This window comes from Bipolaris victoriae, assembly GCF_000527765.1.
Source record: "Bipolaris victoriae FI3 unplaced genomic scaffold scaffold_33, whole genome shotgun sequence".
In the NCBI taxonomy this organism is placed as follows: domain Eukaryota; kingdom Fungi; phylum Ascomycota; class Dothideomycetes; order Pleosporales; family Pleosporaceae; genus Bipolaris; species Bipolaris victoriae.
The window spans coordinates 228,344-248,000 of NW_014575359.1; the positions used below are offsets into that span (position 1 = coordinate 228,344).

Sequence of the window (19,657 nt, forward strand, 5' to 3'; positions counted from 1 at the left end):
CGACGACAGGATGCGGAATACTCACTTGCACCTAAAACGGCTTGGTGGCCTGGCTCAGATACGGTGCATACGTTGGCCCAGCCCGGTAGGCTGAATCCTTTACTAGGCCGGAGCCTTATTAGCTGCTCCTCCAGCTCTAGCAACATACATGTCTCCCCTTGTCGTTTCCCACTACTCGTCCGGGCCTCTTTCTCTTATCTTGCTACCTTCTTTTTAATACCTTTATCCAGCCTTGCTCTGCTCACAACCTTTCATCGACTACCATTGGCCCTTGAGTGGCGACACCTCGCCCACCATGAGTGAACAACAACAACAACACCATGACCATGAGCGGGATCACGAGACGTCCGAATCAGATGCGTCTACCATAGCAGCTCGAGAGGGTTCACCCACTCGCAACCACCACCCGGACCACAAGAAGTCGTCCGCCAACATGCGTGATGCCGAAGAAATCGCAGAGACCAACAGGAGAGAAGATGCAGTACACCAACTCGCTCGACGCCTCACTGTCCAGAGTCAGCAATCATCGTCACAAGCAAACCCATTCAACGCAGCCCCTGGCTCCGCTCTGGACCCCAATGGACCGAACTTTAACGCTCGTGCCTGGACAAAAGCCATGCTCAACCTGCAACTCTCAGACGAGAACGCTGCACCCACTCGAACCGCTGGTATTGCCTTCCGCGACCTCAACGTCCATGGTTTTGGTTCCGACGCAGATTTCCAAAAGAGTGTTGGTAATATTTGGCTCGAAGGAGTCGGCCTCTACAACAAACTCAGAGGCAACAAGGGTCGCAAGATCAACATTCTACGAAACTTGGATGGTCTCGTAGAGGCGGGTGAGATGCTGGTTGTGCTGGGACCCCCTGGGTCCGGTTGCTCGACCTTTTTGAAAACCATTACTGGCGAGACACACGGTTTCTTCGTCGACGAAAACACAAAGCTCAATTACCAGGGTAAGTTGACAATTGCTCAATTCTATCACCACTTCTCTCACATGCTCACAACCAACAGGTATCAGCCCAGAGCTCATGAACAAGAACTATCGTGGTGAGGCCATCTACACAGCCGAAGTCGATGTTCACTTCCCCCAGATGACTGTCGGAGAAACGCTCTACTTTGCTGCTCAAGCTCGTCGTCCAAGATACATCCCAGGTGGTGTCAGCGTTCAAACATATGCTGAGCACCAGCGTGACGTCATCATGGCTCTATACGGCATTTCCCACACCATCAACACACGTGTTGGCAACGACTTTATCCGTGGTGTCTCTGGTGGAGAGCGCAAGCGTGTCACTATCGCTGAAGCATCCCTCAGCCGAGCACCATTACAAGCATGGGACAATTCAACCAGAGGCCTTGACTCTGCGAACGCCATCGAGTTCTGCAAAACCCTCCGCATGGAAAGTGAGATCAATGGTACCACTGCTTGCGTCGCTATTTACCAGGCCCCTCAGGCTGCCTACGATCTCTTTGACAAGGCCCTTGTCCTCTATGAGGGCCGACAAATCTACTTTGGCAGGACGACAGAAGCCAAGTCTTACTTCGTAAACATGGGCTTCCATTGCCCGGACCGCCAGACTGACGCTGATTTCCTGACATCCATGACCAGCCCCTTGGAGCGTATTGTCCGCCAAGGATTTGAGGACCGTGTCCCACGCACTCCCGATGAGTTTGCACAGCGCTGGCTCGAGTCTCCTGAACGAGCAGCTCTGCTTCGAGATATCGAGGCCTACGATCAAAAGTACCCCATTGGTGGTGAGTCCAGCGAACGTTTCAAGGAGTCTCGCCAGCTTCAAAAGGCAAAAGGCCAACGCGAGGCATCGCCCTACACGCTCACCTACAAGGACCAAGTCAAGCTTTGCTTATGGCGAGGCTTCGTCCGATTAAAGGCCGACCCCACAATCACCCTGACACAGGTTATCGCAAACTCGATAGTGGCTTTGATCATCTCGTCCGTCTTCTACAATCTGCAACAGACGACAGCGAGTTTTTTTTCTCGGTCGGCTCTGCTCTTCTTCGCCATCCTTATGAACGCTTTCGGGTCCGCTCTTGAGATTCTTACGCTCTATGCACAGCGTCCGATTGTTGAGAAGCATTCGCGCTACGCCCTCTACCACCCATCTGCCGAAGCCTTTGCCAGTATGTTGACGGACATGCCTTACAAGATTGTCAACGCTATTACGACTAATCTAGTCTTGTACTTCATGACCAATCTCCGAAGGGAACCTGGCAACTACTTCTTCTTCCTCCTCATCTCCTTTACCCTTACCCTCACAATGTCCATGTTCTTCCGGTCTATTGCCGCTTTGTCCCGCTCTCTGGATCAGGCTTTGGCGCCCGCTGCCATCCTCATTCTCGGTCTTGTCATGTATACCGGTTTCGCTATCCCTCCGAAATACATGCGGGGTTGGGCCAAGTGGATTCGTCGCATCAACCCTGTCAGCTATGGCTTCGAATCACTCATGGTCAACGAGTTCCACGACAGGCGATTCGAATGCACAAATTACATTCCTACCAGCACTGGTGCTGCAGGTGTTAGCGCCTACGAAGGTATCTCTGGCGCACAGCGAGCTTGCCAGGCTATTGGATCCATTGCTGGGCAGTCATACGTCGAGGGAGACGCCTACATCAATTCGGCTTTCGATTACTACGTCAAGAACAAATGGCGCAACTTTGGAATCCTCTGTGCGCTGATGGTTGCTCTCATGATGGTCTACCTTGTTGCTACGGAATACATCACCTCTAAGAAATCCAAGGGTGAAGTTCTTGTTTTCCGTCGCGGCCACAAGTTTGCCGCTCCTAAGAGCAAGTCCCAAGACGACCTCGAAGCTGCTGATCCTGGCCGCAGCGTTGTCGCGCAGAACAACAACTCGGACGACATCGCCATCATCGAACGCCAGACTGCCATCTTCCAATGGGAGGACGTATGCTACGATATCACTATCAAAGGACAGCATCGCCGCATTCTCGACCACGTCGATGGATGGGTTAAACCCGGTACTTTGACTGCGCTCATGGGTGTATCAGGTGCTGGTAAAACAACTCTTCTGGACTGCTTGGCTACGCGCACAACTATGGGTGTAATTACAGGTCAAATGTTGGTCGACGGTCGGCCCCGTGACGATTCCTTCCAGCGCAAAACAGGTAAGTCTTTGTAGCTGAGCATCTACTACTACTTTGTCAAAAGAAGAATACCCGCTAATTCGATACTAGGATATGCCCAGCAGCAGGATCTCCATCTGTCCACTTCGACCGTTCGTGAAGCCCTCACTTTCTCTGCTGTCCTACGTCAACCAGCGCACGTACCTCGTGAAGAAAAGGTTCAATACGTCGAAGAGGTTATTAAGCTTTTGGAAATGACTGAATATGCCGATGCAGTTGTCGGTGTGCCTGGTGAAGGTCTTAATGTCGAGCAGCGAAAACGCCTTACCATCGGCGTGGAACTAGCTGCTAAGCCTGCCCTTCTTCTCTTTTTGGACGAACCTACCTCTGGACTCGACTCTCAAACATCTTGGGCTATCCTGGATCTTCTTGACAAACTGAAGAAGAACGGTCAGGCTATCCTCTGCACCATTCATCAGCCTAGTGCAATGTTGTTCCAGCGTTTCGACCGTCTGTTGTTCTTGGCCCGTGGTGGAAGAACCGTCTACTATGGAGATGTTGGTGAGAACTCGCGTGTCCTTGTTGACTATTTTGTCCGCAACGGGGGCCCTGCCTGCCCCCCTGATGCTAACCCGGCCGAGTGGATGTTGGAAGTCATTGGCGCTGCTCCTGGTTCGCATACCGACATTGACTGGCACCAGACATGGCGAAACTCCCCAGAGTTTGCCGAGGTCAAGCGCCATCTCGCTGAGCTCAAGTCGGAACGTGGCCAAGCCCAGGCTCTTCAGCGTACCTTGTCTGCACAGAAACGGGAAGACAAGGCTGCTTACCGCGAGTTTGCCGCGCCGTTCACGGTTCAACTCCGTGAGACCACCCTTCGTGTCTTTCAACAATACTGGCGCAGCCCTTCGTACATCTACTCCAAGACATTCCTCTGTGTTGCTTCTGGTCTCTTCATCGGCTTCTCGCTCTACAAGATGCCCAACACCCAAACTGGTCTCCAAAATCAAATGTTTGGTATCTTCATGTTGATGACCATCTTCGGTCAACTGCTCCAGCAGATTATGCCTCATTTTGTCACCCAGCGCGCCTTGTATGAGGTTCGCGAGCGACCCAGCAAGGCTTATTCTTGGAAGGCTTTCATGATATCCAATATTTTCGTGGAACTTCCGTGGAACTCGCTCATGGCTGTGTTGATTTTCTTCTGCTGGTATTATCCTATTGGCCTCTACAAGAATGCCGAATTTACCGACAAAGTCCACCTCCGCGGTTTCCAGGTATTCCTCTACGTCTGGATATTCTTGCTCTTCACCTCGACCTTCACGCACATGATCATTGCCGGTGTCGAGAGCGCTGAGACTGGTGGCAACATTGCCAACTTGATGTTTTCGCTCTGCCTCATCTTCTGTGGTGTTCTCGCTACACCCTCACAGTTTCCTCGTTTCTGGATCTTCATGTACCGTGTTTCACCTTTTACATATATGGTGTCTGGTCTGTTGTCCGGTGGTATCGCCAACAGTCGCGTACAGTGCGCTCAAAACGAACTCATTCGGGTCCAACCTAATCAAGGCCAGACCTGCGGCGAATACATGCAGCCCTGGATTAAACCTAATGGTGGATATGTGGTTAATCCGAACGCCACCTCTGACTGCAACTTCTGTTCCATTGCGGATACCAATGTTTTCCTTAAGAGCATTTCATCTGACTACAAAGACTACTGGCGTAACTTCGGGTAAGTCAGCTAGAGACCAACATTGTATCAAAGCATCACTGACTTGTACTTTTAGTATCCTCTGGGTCTACATTGTCTTCAACATATTCGCAGCCCTCGTCCTCTACTACCTCGTCCGCATGCCCAAGCCCAAGAAGCAGAAGGAGGAGAAGCAACTAGCTGGAGCCAACAACCAGACAGCACCCGAAGAGCCTTCACCTGCTGGCAGCGGTTACAACTTCGACTCTGCTCGCCAGGGCGAGAAGCAAGACGATAATGCTCGCTACGCTTCCATAACTGGAACTAGCACACCCCCAGTACAACCCAAGGAACTGTCGGAGAAGGCATAAACTGCCTATCCCCTTGTCATATGGTCTCTCTTCTCACAGCCCCTAAACCCGGGCTTTCATGTTTCTAATTTGGCATGTTTAATAATGCCTTTGTCTTCACAACCTTTATGTCATTTTGGTTTTATCAAGACTTAGATTTGCTATCAACATGAAAAGTTGAAGCATCAAGCAATACGCTTTTACAAGTAGAATGTATAGCACCACACACGGTACAATGCAAAAGTAATACTAGCCTGCTTTGGTAGCTGATATGATGACTCTGATGATTGAATTGATATTGTGCCAGTGCACATGATTACTAGTGAACCCTTGGGCAGAAACCATCGTCCAAGCCTGGAAGATAAGATGAAAACATTCGTGTACAGTAGATCATCATCTAACATCAGTTTTCAGCCTATCTAGTTCATCTCTTCAATCCCAGTTGCTCGTCCATTCAACTGCCTATCAGACGGTATAGGTAAAGGTGAAAATACTCGTATCCTCCCATAGTAAGTCTCGTGGCTCCATACCATCTACTTACGTTCAATGTCTATCTGTTACTAACAGGTGGACGTTTGAGTTGCGGCCCAGGATGCGGTCCAGGATGCGGTCCAGGATGATGACGCATGGTCCATAGGCATCATTTCGCGCTAGTGGCCCCTCAACGCGTTCGCGTCTGCAACGCTGTGACGTTTCTACTTGTCGATTGCTCGCCACCCGTTGCACCATGACGCCTCGCACGCGAACCAGCAATCGAGAAGCCGATTTCAAAGTGTATTACTCGAAGAAAGCACCACAGCAAATACACTTTCCGCATAAGCGTAAGACGGTGCGCCGCCGCTCTACACCCCTACGCGATGACCAGGAGAAGCAGCAAATGGTGTTTCTGCCAGATAGGATGAGGAGGCAGACGATAAGCGTTGTTAGCGACTCGGATAATGATGGTGAGGACTTTGAAACGGATATAGAGGAGGATGCGGAGGAGAAAACTACGGACAAGTCGAAGCAGAAGGGCAGGAAGCAAGATAGCGAACACGACGATCACATTCCACATAAACCCAAGCGTCAATGCAAAACTGCGCCGTCAAAGAGCCATCGTCGTACACGGCGCATTCAGGGTACATCTGACAACGAGGCGAACAAGATGGATAGAGAGCGCGCACTGAGAAGGCAGTCAACCATGACGCAATTGATAGATGGGCGAAAACCTCTGCCAGGCATTGAAGAGCCTGATTTTAAGCCTGTCAAGAAGACACCACGCTTGAGCTGGGGAGGCAAGAGCAAAAGTGACAAAAGAAGCAAGGATCAGAAGCAGCGGACTCTGACACAAATGGTGTCTGGAATACGTCCGCTGGAGATAATGTCAGATGACGATATGGATGAAGCGCTTAACAGTATTGAAACCGAAGATAAAGAAGGTCATGAGTATGGCCATGCTGTGGCACGGCGACTCGCACAGCAAGGCTTGTATCAGACAGGGGACAATGATGGTGCGGAGGTGACTACTGAAAAAGTTAAGGAAGATGCAAAATCGCTGTTGGTTGAAGAAAAGGAGCATCAGCTTACGGTGGATTCGCAAGACGTGGCCGGGCCTGTATTGCAATCAGTAGAAGACGATTGTGACGACAGCTATAAGCCAACGCAATTTATTGAGGCTCCTTCCAGAAGATCAGGCCGAGCGACCCGACGGAATCCGGCGACAAATGTCCTAAAAGTAGGAGAAGCCTCATCTGTTCCACGCAAATCAGGGAGGTCAGCCAAGGCCCCATTCAGTCTCCTGTCTACCCCCGAGAAGCGACGAGTTTGTGAGATACCATCTTCTCAATCACCAGCAGACTCGCCACTGTCTACCCAATTCACGCCTCACAAGCTGAATCAGTCGCCGCTAAAGCAATGCGCGATAAACGCTAGTAACAAGGTTGTAGAAACCCCCTCAAAGCGGAAACAAGTGAGTTTCGAGATGCCGTCTAAGTCTCCCATACCTCCACCAAAACTGAGGAGATTTGAGAGCACCATCCAGGACTCCGAAGATGAAGACAACGATGCCATTGAAGAAGACGCGCCTCTGCCTAAACGAGCTAGGCAAGAGTTTAACGAGGATGTGGGACTTTCGGCGCTGGGTAAAAGCGTTGGTACGGATACTCAGGCTATGATTGATCAGATTGATCGCGCGTGTGCCGAGGCCAATGACACCGGTGATACAATCTTGCCAGAATCATCGCCAGAATTAGACAGTCTTCCTGTTCTCCGAGTCCACAAAGAGCCCTCACCCGAATTAGGAGACCTCCATAAGCAACCGTATAGTCAAAGCGAGTGGGTTATCCAGAAGGATCATCTAGTTTACCACGATGAGCCAACTCGGATCAAGCAAGAGCCTGGAAGTCCTAGAGCTGAGCTACCTACACAAACCAAGCAGCTTCATTCGACACCACCGATTCTCGAGGCAGACGTCCAGGACAATTTCCCTTCTACGCCTATGGCTATGCCTGAAGATTCTTCTAACAAGGAGATTTCAATTAAAACAGAGCCACGTCCATCACAATCGGACAGGCGACCTTCCCTGCACTCTGTATTAACCGACATGCATCAATCCACGGACCTTGACGGCGAGTTTGTCCAGGTCCCCCGCTCCCCATCTCCACAGCACGAGACTCAAGAATCCCATTCGAGCAAGGCAGAGAAACAGCTACAGGATGAATGGCTCTCGTACTCACAGTACGTGAATGCACACCCTTCCAAATCATCAAGCCTGCGTGTCATACCCGACGCATCTAGCTACAACGCCACGCCGCTACCACCTCTAAACACCGCACAAATGCCCTTACAGCAACCACACCATCATCCATCAGGGTCCCGTCCCAGCCAAGCGACCACAGTTGATGAAATCACACAGCGCACACCTCGTACCAAGCGAATCCAGAATTTCTCAAGCACACACACTACTCCTCACCACATCGCTAGCTCCCAACCTGTCTTTATTTCGCCGGGCAAGCCCCCTCCCCTTTTTATCCCAAGCAGTTTTCCCAGCCCAGGGAAAGCAGGCGCTGCGACCGAGGAGTGGAGTAGTCCCATAGTAAGTATGACGCAAGATGCGCATTACAGAAGCAGCCAATGGGCGAGTCTGGATAATTTTAGTATTCCGCTTCCGCCGCCGCCGGTTGGTGAGGGGGAGAATGACGAGGATGAGGAGTAGTGGGGCGGAAGGCCTGCGGGGATCCGATTGGAAAGGTGGTATAGAGAAATAATGAGGTGACAGTGAATGAAGTACTGACTTGGTGTGCAAACGTGTTGTAGTTACACTTGACTCAGGAAAAGCTAAAACATGAGTTGATTTTCATAACAAGTCAAAGTGGAAGTCAAAAATCTAAAGTTTTATTGAAAAAAAAAACTACAAAAAGAAACCCCCCCCGCATCTTCCTTCGATCTCACCCCCCTTCACACCGTATGTGGCGTAAAGATCAAATCACATCGATCGTGCCTCGACCTGTACCCATTCGCCTCAAACGGCTCCATAGCCTGCGGTGTCGTCTCCGGCGCGAGAGTAATCTTGAAGGCCCGGATTGTCGCTACAAGAATAAGCCTCATCTGATATGTCGCCATGTTGCCACCTGGGCACCTTCTCGCACCCACGCCAAACGGCACGACCAGTTTCCTCCTCTCGGCACTAAACTCGTCATCCTCATCCATCCATCTCAGCGGGTTATACGCATCGAAATCCGGGAACAGGTCGGGGCGCTGACGGCTCATTGAGAGGGACTGCGTAGTTACTACTGTGCCGGCGGGAAGGTAGTAGCCTAGGACTTCGAGACCGCCTTTGGGGACGCAGCGGCTTCCGGTGAGGGCGACGGGGGGACGGAAGCGCAGGCCTTCCTTGATGCATGCGTCGAGGAGCTTGAGGGTGTCGAGGTCTTCGTAGCCCTCGTGCGCGATGAGTTCTTTATACAGCATCTTTTGCAGCTGCTGGTTCTTGGCGAGTTCGTAGTAGATGAAGGCTAGGGCTGATGAAGTAGTTTCTGTGGCTGCGAGCACTTGGCCGGCCATCTCGGCGCCGAGTTCGGGGCTGGACCAGGAGGATTGTGTAGGGTATTTTGCGGTGGGGTCGGTGAAGAGGTTGTGGACGTTTGTGTCGGTGGTGCTGGTGGTGTCAGGGGCGGCTTGGGCTGCTTGCTTGCAGAGGGCTTCGCCGAGGTCGAAGAGTTTGTCGCTGGATTGCACGCGGAAGCGCGCGTGGGGGAAGATTGGGGCGTATTGGAGCCATTCGAAGAGCCAGGAGGGGAGGCACAGGCGCCAGACGACGAGGAAGTTGTACTCGCCGACGACGCGGGGGAAGTCCTTTGTGTCGAGGTCGACGGCGGAGCCGCCCATGATGATTTGGGAGTTTTTGAGTGTGCAGATGCGGAGGTGGTGGACGATGTCTTCGGATTTTGTGCCCTCAGATGCGCCGAGGTCGCGGACCATTTCCTCAATTATGTTGACGAAGGATTGGTGGGACGCCTTGAGGTTCTTGGTTGTCGTTGCGATCATGACGGGATGGCGGCGTTGGCGTGCGATGTCGTGTTGGGGGTAGGTGACTGTCCAGTCGTGGCCGCCGACACGTAGAGCACGGATTGAGGTTGGTGATGTATCCAGATCCTTCCTGATGAAGACCTTTTCCACGGACTCAGGGTCATTCAGAATTACCAGATTGGGGGCGATTCGGACGATAGGACCGTATTGTGCCATGAGTTTGTCTGCTTCCAAGGAGAGCCTGCCGTGCCATCTCTGCCACCGGATCCAGAGTGTGGTGGCAGAGGATATCCAAGGCCCGGGGATGCTTCGTAGAGTGTGTATATGGGCATTGTAGATCATCTTTGCCGCTTGGTAGACGACAAGAGAGAGCAACACCACTGACAAGGCACTCCATGGTGAAGCGTTGCGGGTGATGGTGTCCAACATCTTGGAGAAGAAGTGGTGTACCACTTAAGGAAAACAAGCCGCGTTGGCAATACAATTGAAAAGAATATCAATCAAGTACAAAGAAGTTCTTGATTTGATATTTGAAAGAACTGAGTCTACCCATTCCAGCGCTGAAGACTGTTCAGTACTTATACCTCAGAGAAACAAACACCCCGTGGCACAACCCCTCCTGGGGGACCCCTTGAGTCCGAAGAATAGAGCCGACTGTACTTCGAAAGACGAGAAGAAACCCCAGCAGCGTGTTCCCTTGCTCCTCCTTCCAGTTACGAATGTTTTCCTTGTAGTTTCACTACATACAATCGGACCGTTCTTGGCAATATCAAGCTGAACATGTCTGTGCATACCCATAGCCACGAGGCGAACCAGAGCCCGAAAAGAACTGAGAGACATTTAAAGTTTGATAGACTAACGCAGAGTCTCTGATGGCAAACCGACATGTGGTTTGTTGAGATTTGCCTCCCCCTTTGACCGGGGTTGTCTGTTCGTGAGGATCGGGCCTTATGCTCGCCACGAGGCTGCTGTTGACAAAGCTAACTCTCTTTATCAGCCTCAACAGGAGCCGAGAGTGAGCTGTGGGGGGTTAAGAATAAGTATGACAAGGATTGGATAATCATCCCCGAAAGCAGACAAGATGTGCGAGAAAACCACGAAGACAAGTAACTGCCGTGCATATGAGCTGCTCGACACCGTTGTCTTGAAGTTGATCCACCAAACATGCAATGATATTCGTACGCGCAATCTCCTCGTGCAGAGGGCTCCCTTGAAGACGGTCTTGGTCGTTGACGATGCGTTGGGGCCTCACTCATTCGGCCATGGAAAGTCACTACCTAATCGACACACCTCATCTCATCCCATACAACACCAGCACGTCCCTGAACTCGGGGCATACTCCATACTAGGGTTGACTAGTGTTTCCCCTCTCTATTATGAATGCGCAGATCGATGCACCTTCCCAAACAGCCTAGACAAGATGGACGGCACATTCCATAGTGAATAAGATTAGCTTTCATCAACACTGCAAGTTTCCCTTTTGATAGGGCAGAATAATTTGCATCTGTATACAAATAGTAATTGGAGAAGCGTAATGGGAACCCGGCGCCAGTTCCGAGACCGTGTGACAATAAACAGTGATGGTTCTCAAAGATGCCCTCGAATTTACGACTGGCTAACTAACCCCTAATTAGACCCTGATCCGTTGTCCAGATGTCACTAGCGTGCTTCTCTAAGATTAGTATAGCGTGAACTAGTCTAGCAGCCCTGCAATACGGGATATAAAGACTAAGAGCCATACTAGGGAGAAGGAGGAATGATGATGGGGGTTCAGTGTTTGACACTTAAGCTACGTGAGTGCTAGGAGTAAAATAAAGTTTTGGTAGCTGAAAAAACCTGGCTCAGCATGTAGGTAATCACAGGGACCGAGGGGAAGAAAGATCGATGATAATTCTGTTCCGTTAATGCTTACTTCCCAGGTGTGCACGAGTGTCCTGCGTTTTGCAAGATGTCGGAGAATACTCCGCCCGGGACGGGACGGTCGCCCGAACTTGGTAGCTTTCGGTGCACATCGCAGACACTCTGATCATTGCTGCATCCGACCGTTTTTTGTGTGAATGCTTGTTTGCCTCACCTCGCCGTCTACTGACTTGTGGTGCCCAATCTCTGTCTACTATCAGAACCATGGGTACGAAACTGCCAGGGTGCAAAATGCGTATGAGCGTTGAAGGCGACCCTCTGCATCTAGCTGGCTCTGGATGGCTCTAGATGTGATTAGAGTTTGGCCTCACCTCGCCCACTCCGAATATTCTTTTTGTATGAATAGAAAAGTGGCAATACTTACCAGTCACAAAAAAAGACAGTTGAACTAGAAACCAACCAATTGGGTCGGACGGGGAAAGTAAGACACACTTCAATGTAATCAAACCGATGACTATAAAGCCGATGTTCCTTCCCTCCCTTCTCCTCCACGAATATATCACCCATATGGTAAATAACCCGAAAGTCCCAAACCCCCCCATACGCACCCCGAACTGCCGACTGCCTCCCCAGACAGATCAGTGCTCTCTTGATGTTTCGAAAAAAGGAAACTGCATGCGAAACAAACGTCATAAAGTGTCGCAAACAACTCTTGCTACACGCACCTCTCCCCATGCCAATGACTCAGAAAATCGAAAAAAAAACAATCAAAACTAAACTTTGATCACACAAGGATGCAAATCAAAAAAATATCCCCCCATGACAATGCAATCACCGATGCGCGATTCAAAGTAAACCAATGGCATCGAGATGCGTATACGATATACGCGCTATTGTGTACCTGTGCGTTTACCGTGAAGTGTAAAGGCGGAGATACAACCGACCCATGTCCCTTTCAACTCCTACCCCCTTCTTTCTCCGGCACAACGGAGCCACGGGAATGCTGAAACCGATTGGGTTGCCGTATCACATATTCTGGGGATCTTGCTACCAGAGCCGTGGAGTGTAATTAATGTTCCTGGTGAGAAGAAAGATGTAATGTACGGGTTGAGGTTGTTGGGTGAATATCGTAACGGAATGTTCGGGGGAGCCGCAGCGTGGTGTGCTTACGGCCCGTCCCTTCCCGGGGATTTTAATCTGAGGGAGACAAGGGAGAGAGGTGTGTAGGGAAGGGGGATTTGGAGGAGGAAATGGGTGATGGGGGGGGGGCGTTTAGGTAGTGTGAGGTGCGTATGACTGGTGATTGTTTTTTTGATAACGTGGGGTTTTGTGAATAGACAAGGGCCGAAGGACATCACCACGGATGAACTTTGGGCGCCGAGGGGAGTGTGATTCATACGTGTCGTTTATCGGCGTTACATTACGGCGCTTTGTGATGATTGATTGTGCTCTGTCTTGTCTCTCAAGCCGTTGTAAGGGGTTCATTGCTTCTGGGTGAACAATACTGTCGTCCATGGACACTGGGATCTCGATGGCTGGTCTGACTGGAGCGGTAAAAATAGATGGGTGGCGGTGCTGAAGCTGTGCTGACTTGTAGTCAGTGCTCTGTTAGTGAGGAAACCTTATAGGATGAGATTGTACCCTGGGGCTGAAGTCGGTGTGTCCGTAAGTCTGACGAGAGGTTGTGATCACATGTATCGCCAACTCGAGGTCTAAGTAATCTCTAGGTATCTTTAGATTTTTGCCTACTCAGCAGGCGATGGTTTCGTGAGGGAGAAGTTAAAGAGGATAGGGTTCATAGTACGATACTTTGTATTGACGATAACTGTTATTGTCTAAATGATACTATGTCCATGGCAAACTCAAAGAACTTTGCTCGAATTAATTTCGCATACAAATTCTGGTAAAATAATGGAAAGTGACTAATCTAATATTAGAGTTCTATCTCGACATCGTGAGTCTGAGCAGTTGTATCGGATACAAAAAGCCAAGCAGGTATGTTTGGACAAACAAGTCTGCCAGTTGTTCACATATCTGCCACGTAGCAGATAATAGCACAACATGATAGCTCTGGGAGAACTGAAATAGCCAGATAACAACTACGTCCAACATCAGCCTAAGTCATAGAAAAGATCACCACAGATAGCGGTGGCAATGTACCAAGATTGTCGAAGTTTCACTGAGTATATCATTATTCATTTCCTTAATATTTACGAAATAACAGTGCGTAATGTCGATGTTATCAAGGAGTTGCATTGTTGTAGTGGGCACACTTTTTATTCAGTTATTCAGGTTCCCCCAGAGATAGTCTGATCGTCTTAGGCACGATACAGTCTGCTGTATTGTCTATTTGTACCAATGTAACCAGACGACTGTGGTATCTAGAGTTTCTGACCGTCTGATAAAGAGGGAAACCTTCCTATTTAAGCCAAAAGAGTTACAACCGGATTCCTAGCTGACAAACCAAAGCCACCACTGCTGGAACAGCAAAACCTATATTAAACAGATGGCTCTTATTCAGGATTAGGTCTTAGAAAGCTTGAAGGTCAGGATGGTAACAATGCTGGTTCGGTGTTTTCTAGTCAGCCATTGCCCGGGGACAGATTTAGCCGAGAATCATCATCACAGAAAAAAGCCAGGGACATCTCGAGTTTGGTAGTAAAACCAGCTAGTAACAACATACTTAAGCAATTTTGGAAAACTTGCAGTGCTATTTGAGATCGATTAGACTACCAATACTGTTTCCTTCGCAGACAGCAAAACCGTCCCTTTCAAGAAGATGTCATGATTGAGGACGACACAACTAGGAAGCTGCTGATAGGTAACGTCATCATACTGATGGATCCTTTTGCCTCCCGTTTCTGGAGAAGGCCATGCAGTTCTAGGATAGATAGGCAATGCTTCACCATCATGGTGGATCAGTGATAACAAACCCTGATAATCCTACGTCAGTTGGTCAAGACTGTTGACCCACAGAGTCAGGGACACAGGTTTACCACAAGTCTACCTGGATCCGGGCATGCGTATACAACATCTGCTACTACACTTCTCCGCGGATTAGAAGTCACGGCCGTAAACCCCATGACCAAACCTAATCATGCAATGCACATTCTACCACTAAACAAGGTTCATTCTGTGATGACGGATAAACAACAGCTGGCCTGCAACACTACCCAATCCATATCCAAGGGTTTAGGGTATGACGCTGTGCACTTTACCCTGCATCAACATCATCAGCCATCAGGATCAGTCGTCATCGTCCCCAATGCACAATTACCGTTGACAGTTCACAGTGTTCTATCCTTGTCCCGTAAAAGTAAGCACGGCAGTTCATTCTCCTCACAAAATTTCTACCACAATCGTGATTCCCGTGATGTCGATACCGCTTACCGCATTGATCTACCCAACCACGTTGTGTTGCTCAGGCGATCTTAATCCACATGTAAGCGATCTGCACCGCAGATCCACCGGTACCTGAGTCAGTCTCCTTCGGCATCTAACACCAACTATGGGCCAACGTGCTAGAGACAACATGGAGATTGAAGCAACCGCTCTTGCTTGCGTCACTTGAATCCCTGCTCAAACTCTAACGAACGGAAACCTGCCACAACCTCGGAGGCGGTAGATAAAAACCGAAAAAAATATGAGGCAAGACCGTCTAGGTTCTTGGACAACGGCCCGAGATTTTTGCGGGGAAGAAAGACCGAAAAGACGTGCTGGAATGGAAGAGCTTGCGAGAACCGGTGAAACGGCGGACAGCGGCCATTATGACGGATGGTCCGCAGTATGGCAGATACGAGAGTACATATGTACTTGAAATAGTTAAAAGAGGGTTTCGATAGCGTTGACTAGAGAATGAAAAGCTAGGGCACGTGCTTCTTTAAAAGTACCCAGGCACAAGGAGTACGTACTGAATTGACCTAGACTTGCTCGCCCGAGGCTGAGCAAAGAAGAAGACTATGAAAAGCGAAATTGCATAAGGCTGGTAAGGGCTTGTGACATGCGTCATTTAGCAGGACCTAAAAGCGCCTCAAGGTGTCTTGCAAATAGAGTTTCGGGGTGGCTTTGTTAGAAGGGTGTGATGCTCGTAAACGGGTTGCCAAGTATTCCGCCGTCCAAGCATCAGTTCGGACTCTTGCAACTATTGTTCCGAGCACTCAGTACTCTTTATTGCCGGTATTTCTCTCTCTTGCTCTCGTTTCTTGCATGAGTAATGCATCGTTCCAGAATTGCAATCTGTGACAGACAGTGCATTGTTTTGCGCAATCACATAGCGCTTCGACCTGTGATTGAATGCTCAAGGTATTCTTGGAAGCTTTCTCACCCATTTTCGCAAGTATCACCAAAACAACACCCCTGCCCGACCAACTGCGCCTCGATTGCGCGCTATTCGTTGCGCGGATTACGTCGGATGGGTGGCAGTACCTGCACATGTTAACCGCGGTGATTGCAATTGCGTAGTAGATGACGTTTACCCCGCGATGCACATGCAACTCGTATATCGCACAGGCAAGCCATGACTAGCGAATGCCATCAACCCACAAAGACGTGTGGTTGAAGCTCGTCTAGGGTGGAACGCTCGGGCGACGAGGCCGCATCCCGCGATACACAATCCGACTTGGTAGGCCTAAACATAGTTTCCAAGGCCGTCTGGACTAGTAGTAGACCCCCTTTCCCCATGCAAAGTCCACTGATTAGCCGGCAAAGCCCATCCCCATTGTAAAACATGGATCGTCCGCACGCGAGTCCTCGTATGCAAAGTCCGCATACCAGGAGCAGGGATTTCGCTGTTGGTGGACGTGACCCAGGCAAGGCAGCCGACCGATAAAAGGACGATACGATACGTACGGATAAACCAGTGCTTTTTAGCACCTGCATCTCACCAATTCGCATCCGGAGACATCGCCTTTGTCACGCAGCGTGGGCGGCATCCCAGCATCCATCAATCGATACCTTCATCTTGCTACTAGTAGTTTGGCGCCCGGTTTCACAAGCCAAGGGTTGTGTGTTCCCCGCAGGCTCTGGGAACCACTATTACTGCTATCTTATTGCTGTATGACACCGCGCGATCCTCATCGTCGAGCCTGGGTCAACATGGACGACTTGTCGCACACGCAGACGCGCGACACGATGTTAAAGGATCCCAACTTCTCCGCTGAGGAATTCGAGTACGAATCTGCGCCCGGCGCATCCCGGTATAGAGATGGCCCTACCAGAGGCGAGGTTGTCGATTTGGACCCAGAGGGCGAGGTGCGCAGACGCTGGCAGACGCCGTGGGGAAAGAGCTTTAGGACTCGCAGGCACAGACGGAGTTATAGTCATGAGCACTACAGGGTATACAAGAGACGGTGGATTGGGTTGGCGCAGCTGGTACTGCTGAACATCGTCATCAGTTGGGATGTAAGTTGATCGCTCACCCTTCCTTTCTTTTCCCCTTTGTCTACTGAAAGGGGGCCTCAAAAAAAGTTGGGCGAGGCTGTCAGCATTGTTAGATCCCTCCTTGGCAATTCTTATCTTGAGATGAGGGCGGAAATTGCTATTTCTCGTCCCCCGGGGTTGTCCCGAACGTGGGGAGGAAGGAAGCGCCAAAACACCAACCTTATCATAACACATGGTGGAAAACTGACATCAAAATGTAGTGGTTAACATTTGCGCCCATCTCCACTACTTCGTCACTCTACTTCGGTGTACCAGAGTCAAGTATCAACTGGCTTTCTACCGCTTTTCTTCTCTCCTTCGCCGTATCATGCCCCTTCACCATCTACCTCTTGCACCGCGGCCCCAAGCCATCCATCATCGCGGCTTCGGTCTTGCTTCTAGCGGGTAACTGGATCAGGTATGCAGGCACGGTGACAAATGGCGGCATGTTCGGGGTCGTCATGGTAGGCCAGATTCTAACAGGTCTGGCACAACCATTTGTGTTGGCGGCACCAACAAGATACAGCGACATGTGGTTTACCGAGTCTGGACGAGTGGGAGCTACAGCGTTGGCAAGCCTGGCGAATCCCCTCGGTGGAGCTGTAAGTTCTCACTCTTCTTGATCCGCAAAAAAAAAGCGAAGAGAAACAACAACATAACTAACAGCATCAAGGTCGCATCCCTCGTAAACCCAGGAATAGGCTCCCTCCCCACCACCGTCCTCATAATCTCCATCGTCGCCTCCGTAGCATGCATCCCCTCCCTCTTCATCCCCGCTGCGCCCCCAACTCCCCCCGCAGCCTCCTCCACCGTCGCCAAAACCCCCATTATAGATTCCCTCCGCCACATGCTCCGCACCCCCGCCTTCTACATCGTCTTCCTCACCTTCGGCGTCTACGTCGGCCTCTTCAACGCCTTCTCCAGCCTCATGAACCAAATCCTGTATCCATACGGCTACTCAGAAGATGAAGCCGGTATCTGCGGCGCCGTCCTCATCATAACGGGCCTCGTTGCGTGCGCAATCGTCAGTCCTATTGTGGATCGCACGCACGCCTACCTCAGCGCCGTCAAGATCCTAACCCCGCTCATTTCAATTGCCTACCTAGCTTTTATCTGGGCGCCGCAGACGCGCACAATTGCCGCGCCGTATATCCTCAGTGCTGCGCTGGGCGCAGCCTCGTTTTCCTTACTCCCTATTGCGCTGGAGTTTCTCGTTGAAATCACTTTCCCAGCGAGTCCAGAAGTTAGTTCGACGATTTGCTGGGTGGGCGGCCAGATTATAGGCGCTATTATTATTGTTGTTATGGATGCGTTGAAGGATACTCGGCCGGTGGATCTCGAGCTTGTGAAGAAGCTCGGGAGGGGGACGCAGGGGTCTGTGGGAGATAGGCCGCCCGGGAATATGTTTAATGCGCTTGTTTTTCAGGCGGTGCTTGCGTTGGCGGTTTTGCCGCTGCCGCTAGCGCTTGGGTGGAAGAGGGTTGGGTTGGGGGTTACGGAGGGTAGGTTGTCGAGAGATGTGAATGAGGGCGTGGTGGAGGATTCCCATGCGTAGGTATTATACTGAGGCTTGTTCAACTCATGGTTCTGAGCATGATGACGATGATGATAATGGGACATTCTCTTCATAAGGTTTTGATGTATCAGGGAGTCTGTGTCATTGAATCGTGGAGGAAAGCGAGAATCGGGGTTTTTCTGTGTTGCGTCCAAGTCTCCTTGTTTCGTGCTTTCTGAACTGCCAATCATTATCCGTAGATATCAACACTGTAGATCTGTTGCCAGATTTCTCACTTAATCAGTAGAACCAGTGTCTTTTCACTTGCAATTGGGTGTAGAGTTTGATTCAGAGGGAGAGATAGAAGTACAGTGATATTTCTAAACATGACTATGGTATTTACAGTCATCCATAATGTCTTGATCATTTGCACGCAATCCGAATGGCTGACCCTGATGCACTATCTATACGCTGGTATGGGAAAGTGGATGTTGTGGGGTAGATCGGTTTACTTGAGCTGAGCAAAGAGCTTGGGGGCGGCGCATTGGGTTGCGCAGTGAGCCAGGTGGAAAACTGATAAGGCATTAGCTCATCTCTACGGTCAAGGCGAGGTGCGGTAGTGACATACATTCTTCGACACAGTCCTCGTCGGCCTTGCCCTTCTCCTCAATCTGGCCTGTTACCCGTTGGGCGCACTCATCGTAGTGGTGCTTGGGGCCATGGCATTCCTTGGACTCGGCGCATTCTGCGATGAACTGTTAGTCATGCGTCTCTTCTATACCGCCATCTGATGATGCGTTGGGCCTGAGTGGGTGCCTGCACATGCCCATCCAGTAGCACCGCATCCAATCCCATCCGATAGGCAATTGATTCTGCCCATGCTTTCTGCCATATTCTGCGTCTTCCGGAGTCACTCACCCTTCTCGAGCTTGTCCTTTGGGTCTGGCTCCTCTTCTTCCTCCTCATCCTCATCCTCTTCAGGCTCCTCGGAAGGCTTGTGTCCCTGCTCATCCGAACCGCCTGACTTTGTGTCCTGCTTGTTGACCTCGGCCTCGTCGCCGCTCTCCTCGTCGGTGCCGGAAGCGGGCGATTTGGTGCTGGTGCCACCCTGGACGGGGTGCTCGGCGTCGGCCGAGGGGTGGGAGAAGGTCTCCCAAACGTCGCTGAAGAAGTCGGTGATACCCATTGTGAATGCTCCGGGGCAATTGGGGGTCCTCGAGTTGGGATGGGGGTGGTGCG

The 19,657-nt window shown here is 50.6% G+C and overlaps 5 protein-coding genes across 5 annotated transcripts; 3 read left to right on the forward strand and 2 right to left on the reverse strand.

The window, feature by feature from the left end:
• Positions 1 to 295: 295 nt before the first annotated feature.
• COCVIDRAFT_25811 (hypothetical protein) lies at positions 296 to 5,160 on the forward strand (the record flags this gene model as incomplete). The annotated part of the gene is made up of 4 exons (XM_014702109.1): positions 296 to 953; positions 1,012 to 3,141; positions 3,211 to 4,831; positions 4,887 to 5,160. 4 exons carry the CDS (start codon positions 296 to 298, stop codon positions 5,158 to 5,160), a joined length of 4,683 nt encoding a protein of 1,560 aa, XP_014557595.1.
• Positions 5,161 to 5,866: 706 nt separating this feature from the next.
• COCVIDRAFT_25812 (hypothetical protein) lies at positions 5,867 to 8,332 on the forward strand (the record flags this gene model as incomplete). Its single annotated transcript, XM_014702110.1, has 1 exon — positions 5,867 to 8,332. One exon carries the CDS (start codon positions 5,867 to 5,869, stop codon positions 8,330 to 8,332), a length of 2,466 nt encoding a protein of 821 aa, XP_014557596.1.
• Positions 8,333 to 8,574: 242 nt separating this feature from the next.
• On the reverse strand, positions 8,575 to 10,074 carry COCVIDRAFT_96628 (hypothetical protein; the record flags this gene model as incomplete). The annotated part of the gene is made up of 1 exon (XM_014702181.1): positions 8,575 to 10,074. One exon carries the CDS (start codon positions 10,072 to 10,074, stop codon positions 8,575 to 8,577), a length of 1,500 nt encoding a protein of 499 aa, XP_014557667.1.
• Positions 10,075 to 16,599: 6,525 nt separating this feature from the next.
• COCVIDRAFT_96710 (hypothetical protein) lies at positions 16,600 to 18,478 on the forward strand (the record flags this gene model as incomplete). Its single annotated transcript, XM_014702182.1, has 3 exons — positions 16,600 to 16,905; positions 17,145 to 17,525; positions 17,597 to 18,478. 3 exons carry the CDS (start codon positions 16,600 to 16,602, stop codon positions 18,476 to 18,478), a joined length of 1,569 nt encoding a protein of 522 aa, XP_014557668.1.
• A 448-nt stretch (positions 18,479 to 18,926) lies between these two features.
• Positions 18,927 to 19,604, reverse strand: COCVIDRAFT_96734 (hypothetical protein; the record flags this gene model as incomplete). The annotated part of the gene is made up of 3 exons (XM_014702183.1): positions 18,927 to 18,991; positions 19,047 to 19,163; positions 19,337 to 19,604. 3 exons carry the CDS (start codon positions 19,602 to 19,604, stop codon positions 18,927 to 18,929), a joined length of 450 nt encoding a protein of 149 aa, XP_014557669.1.
• Between the last annotated feature and the right edge of the window lie 53 nt (positions 19,605 to 19,657).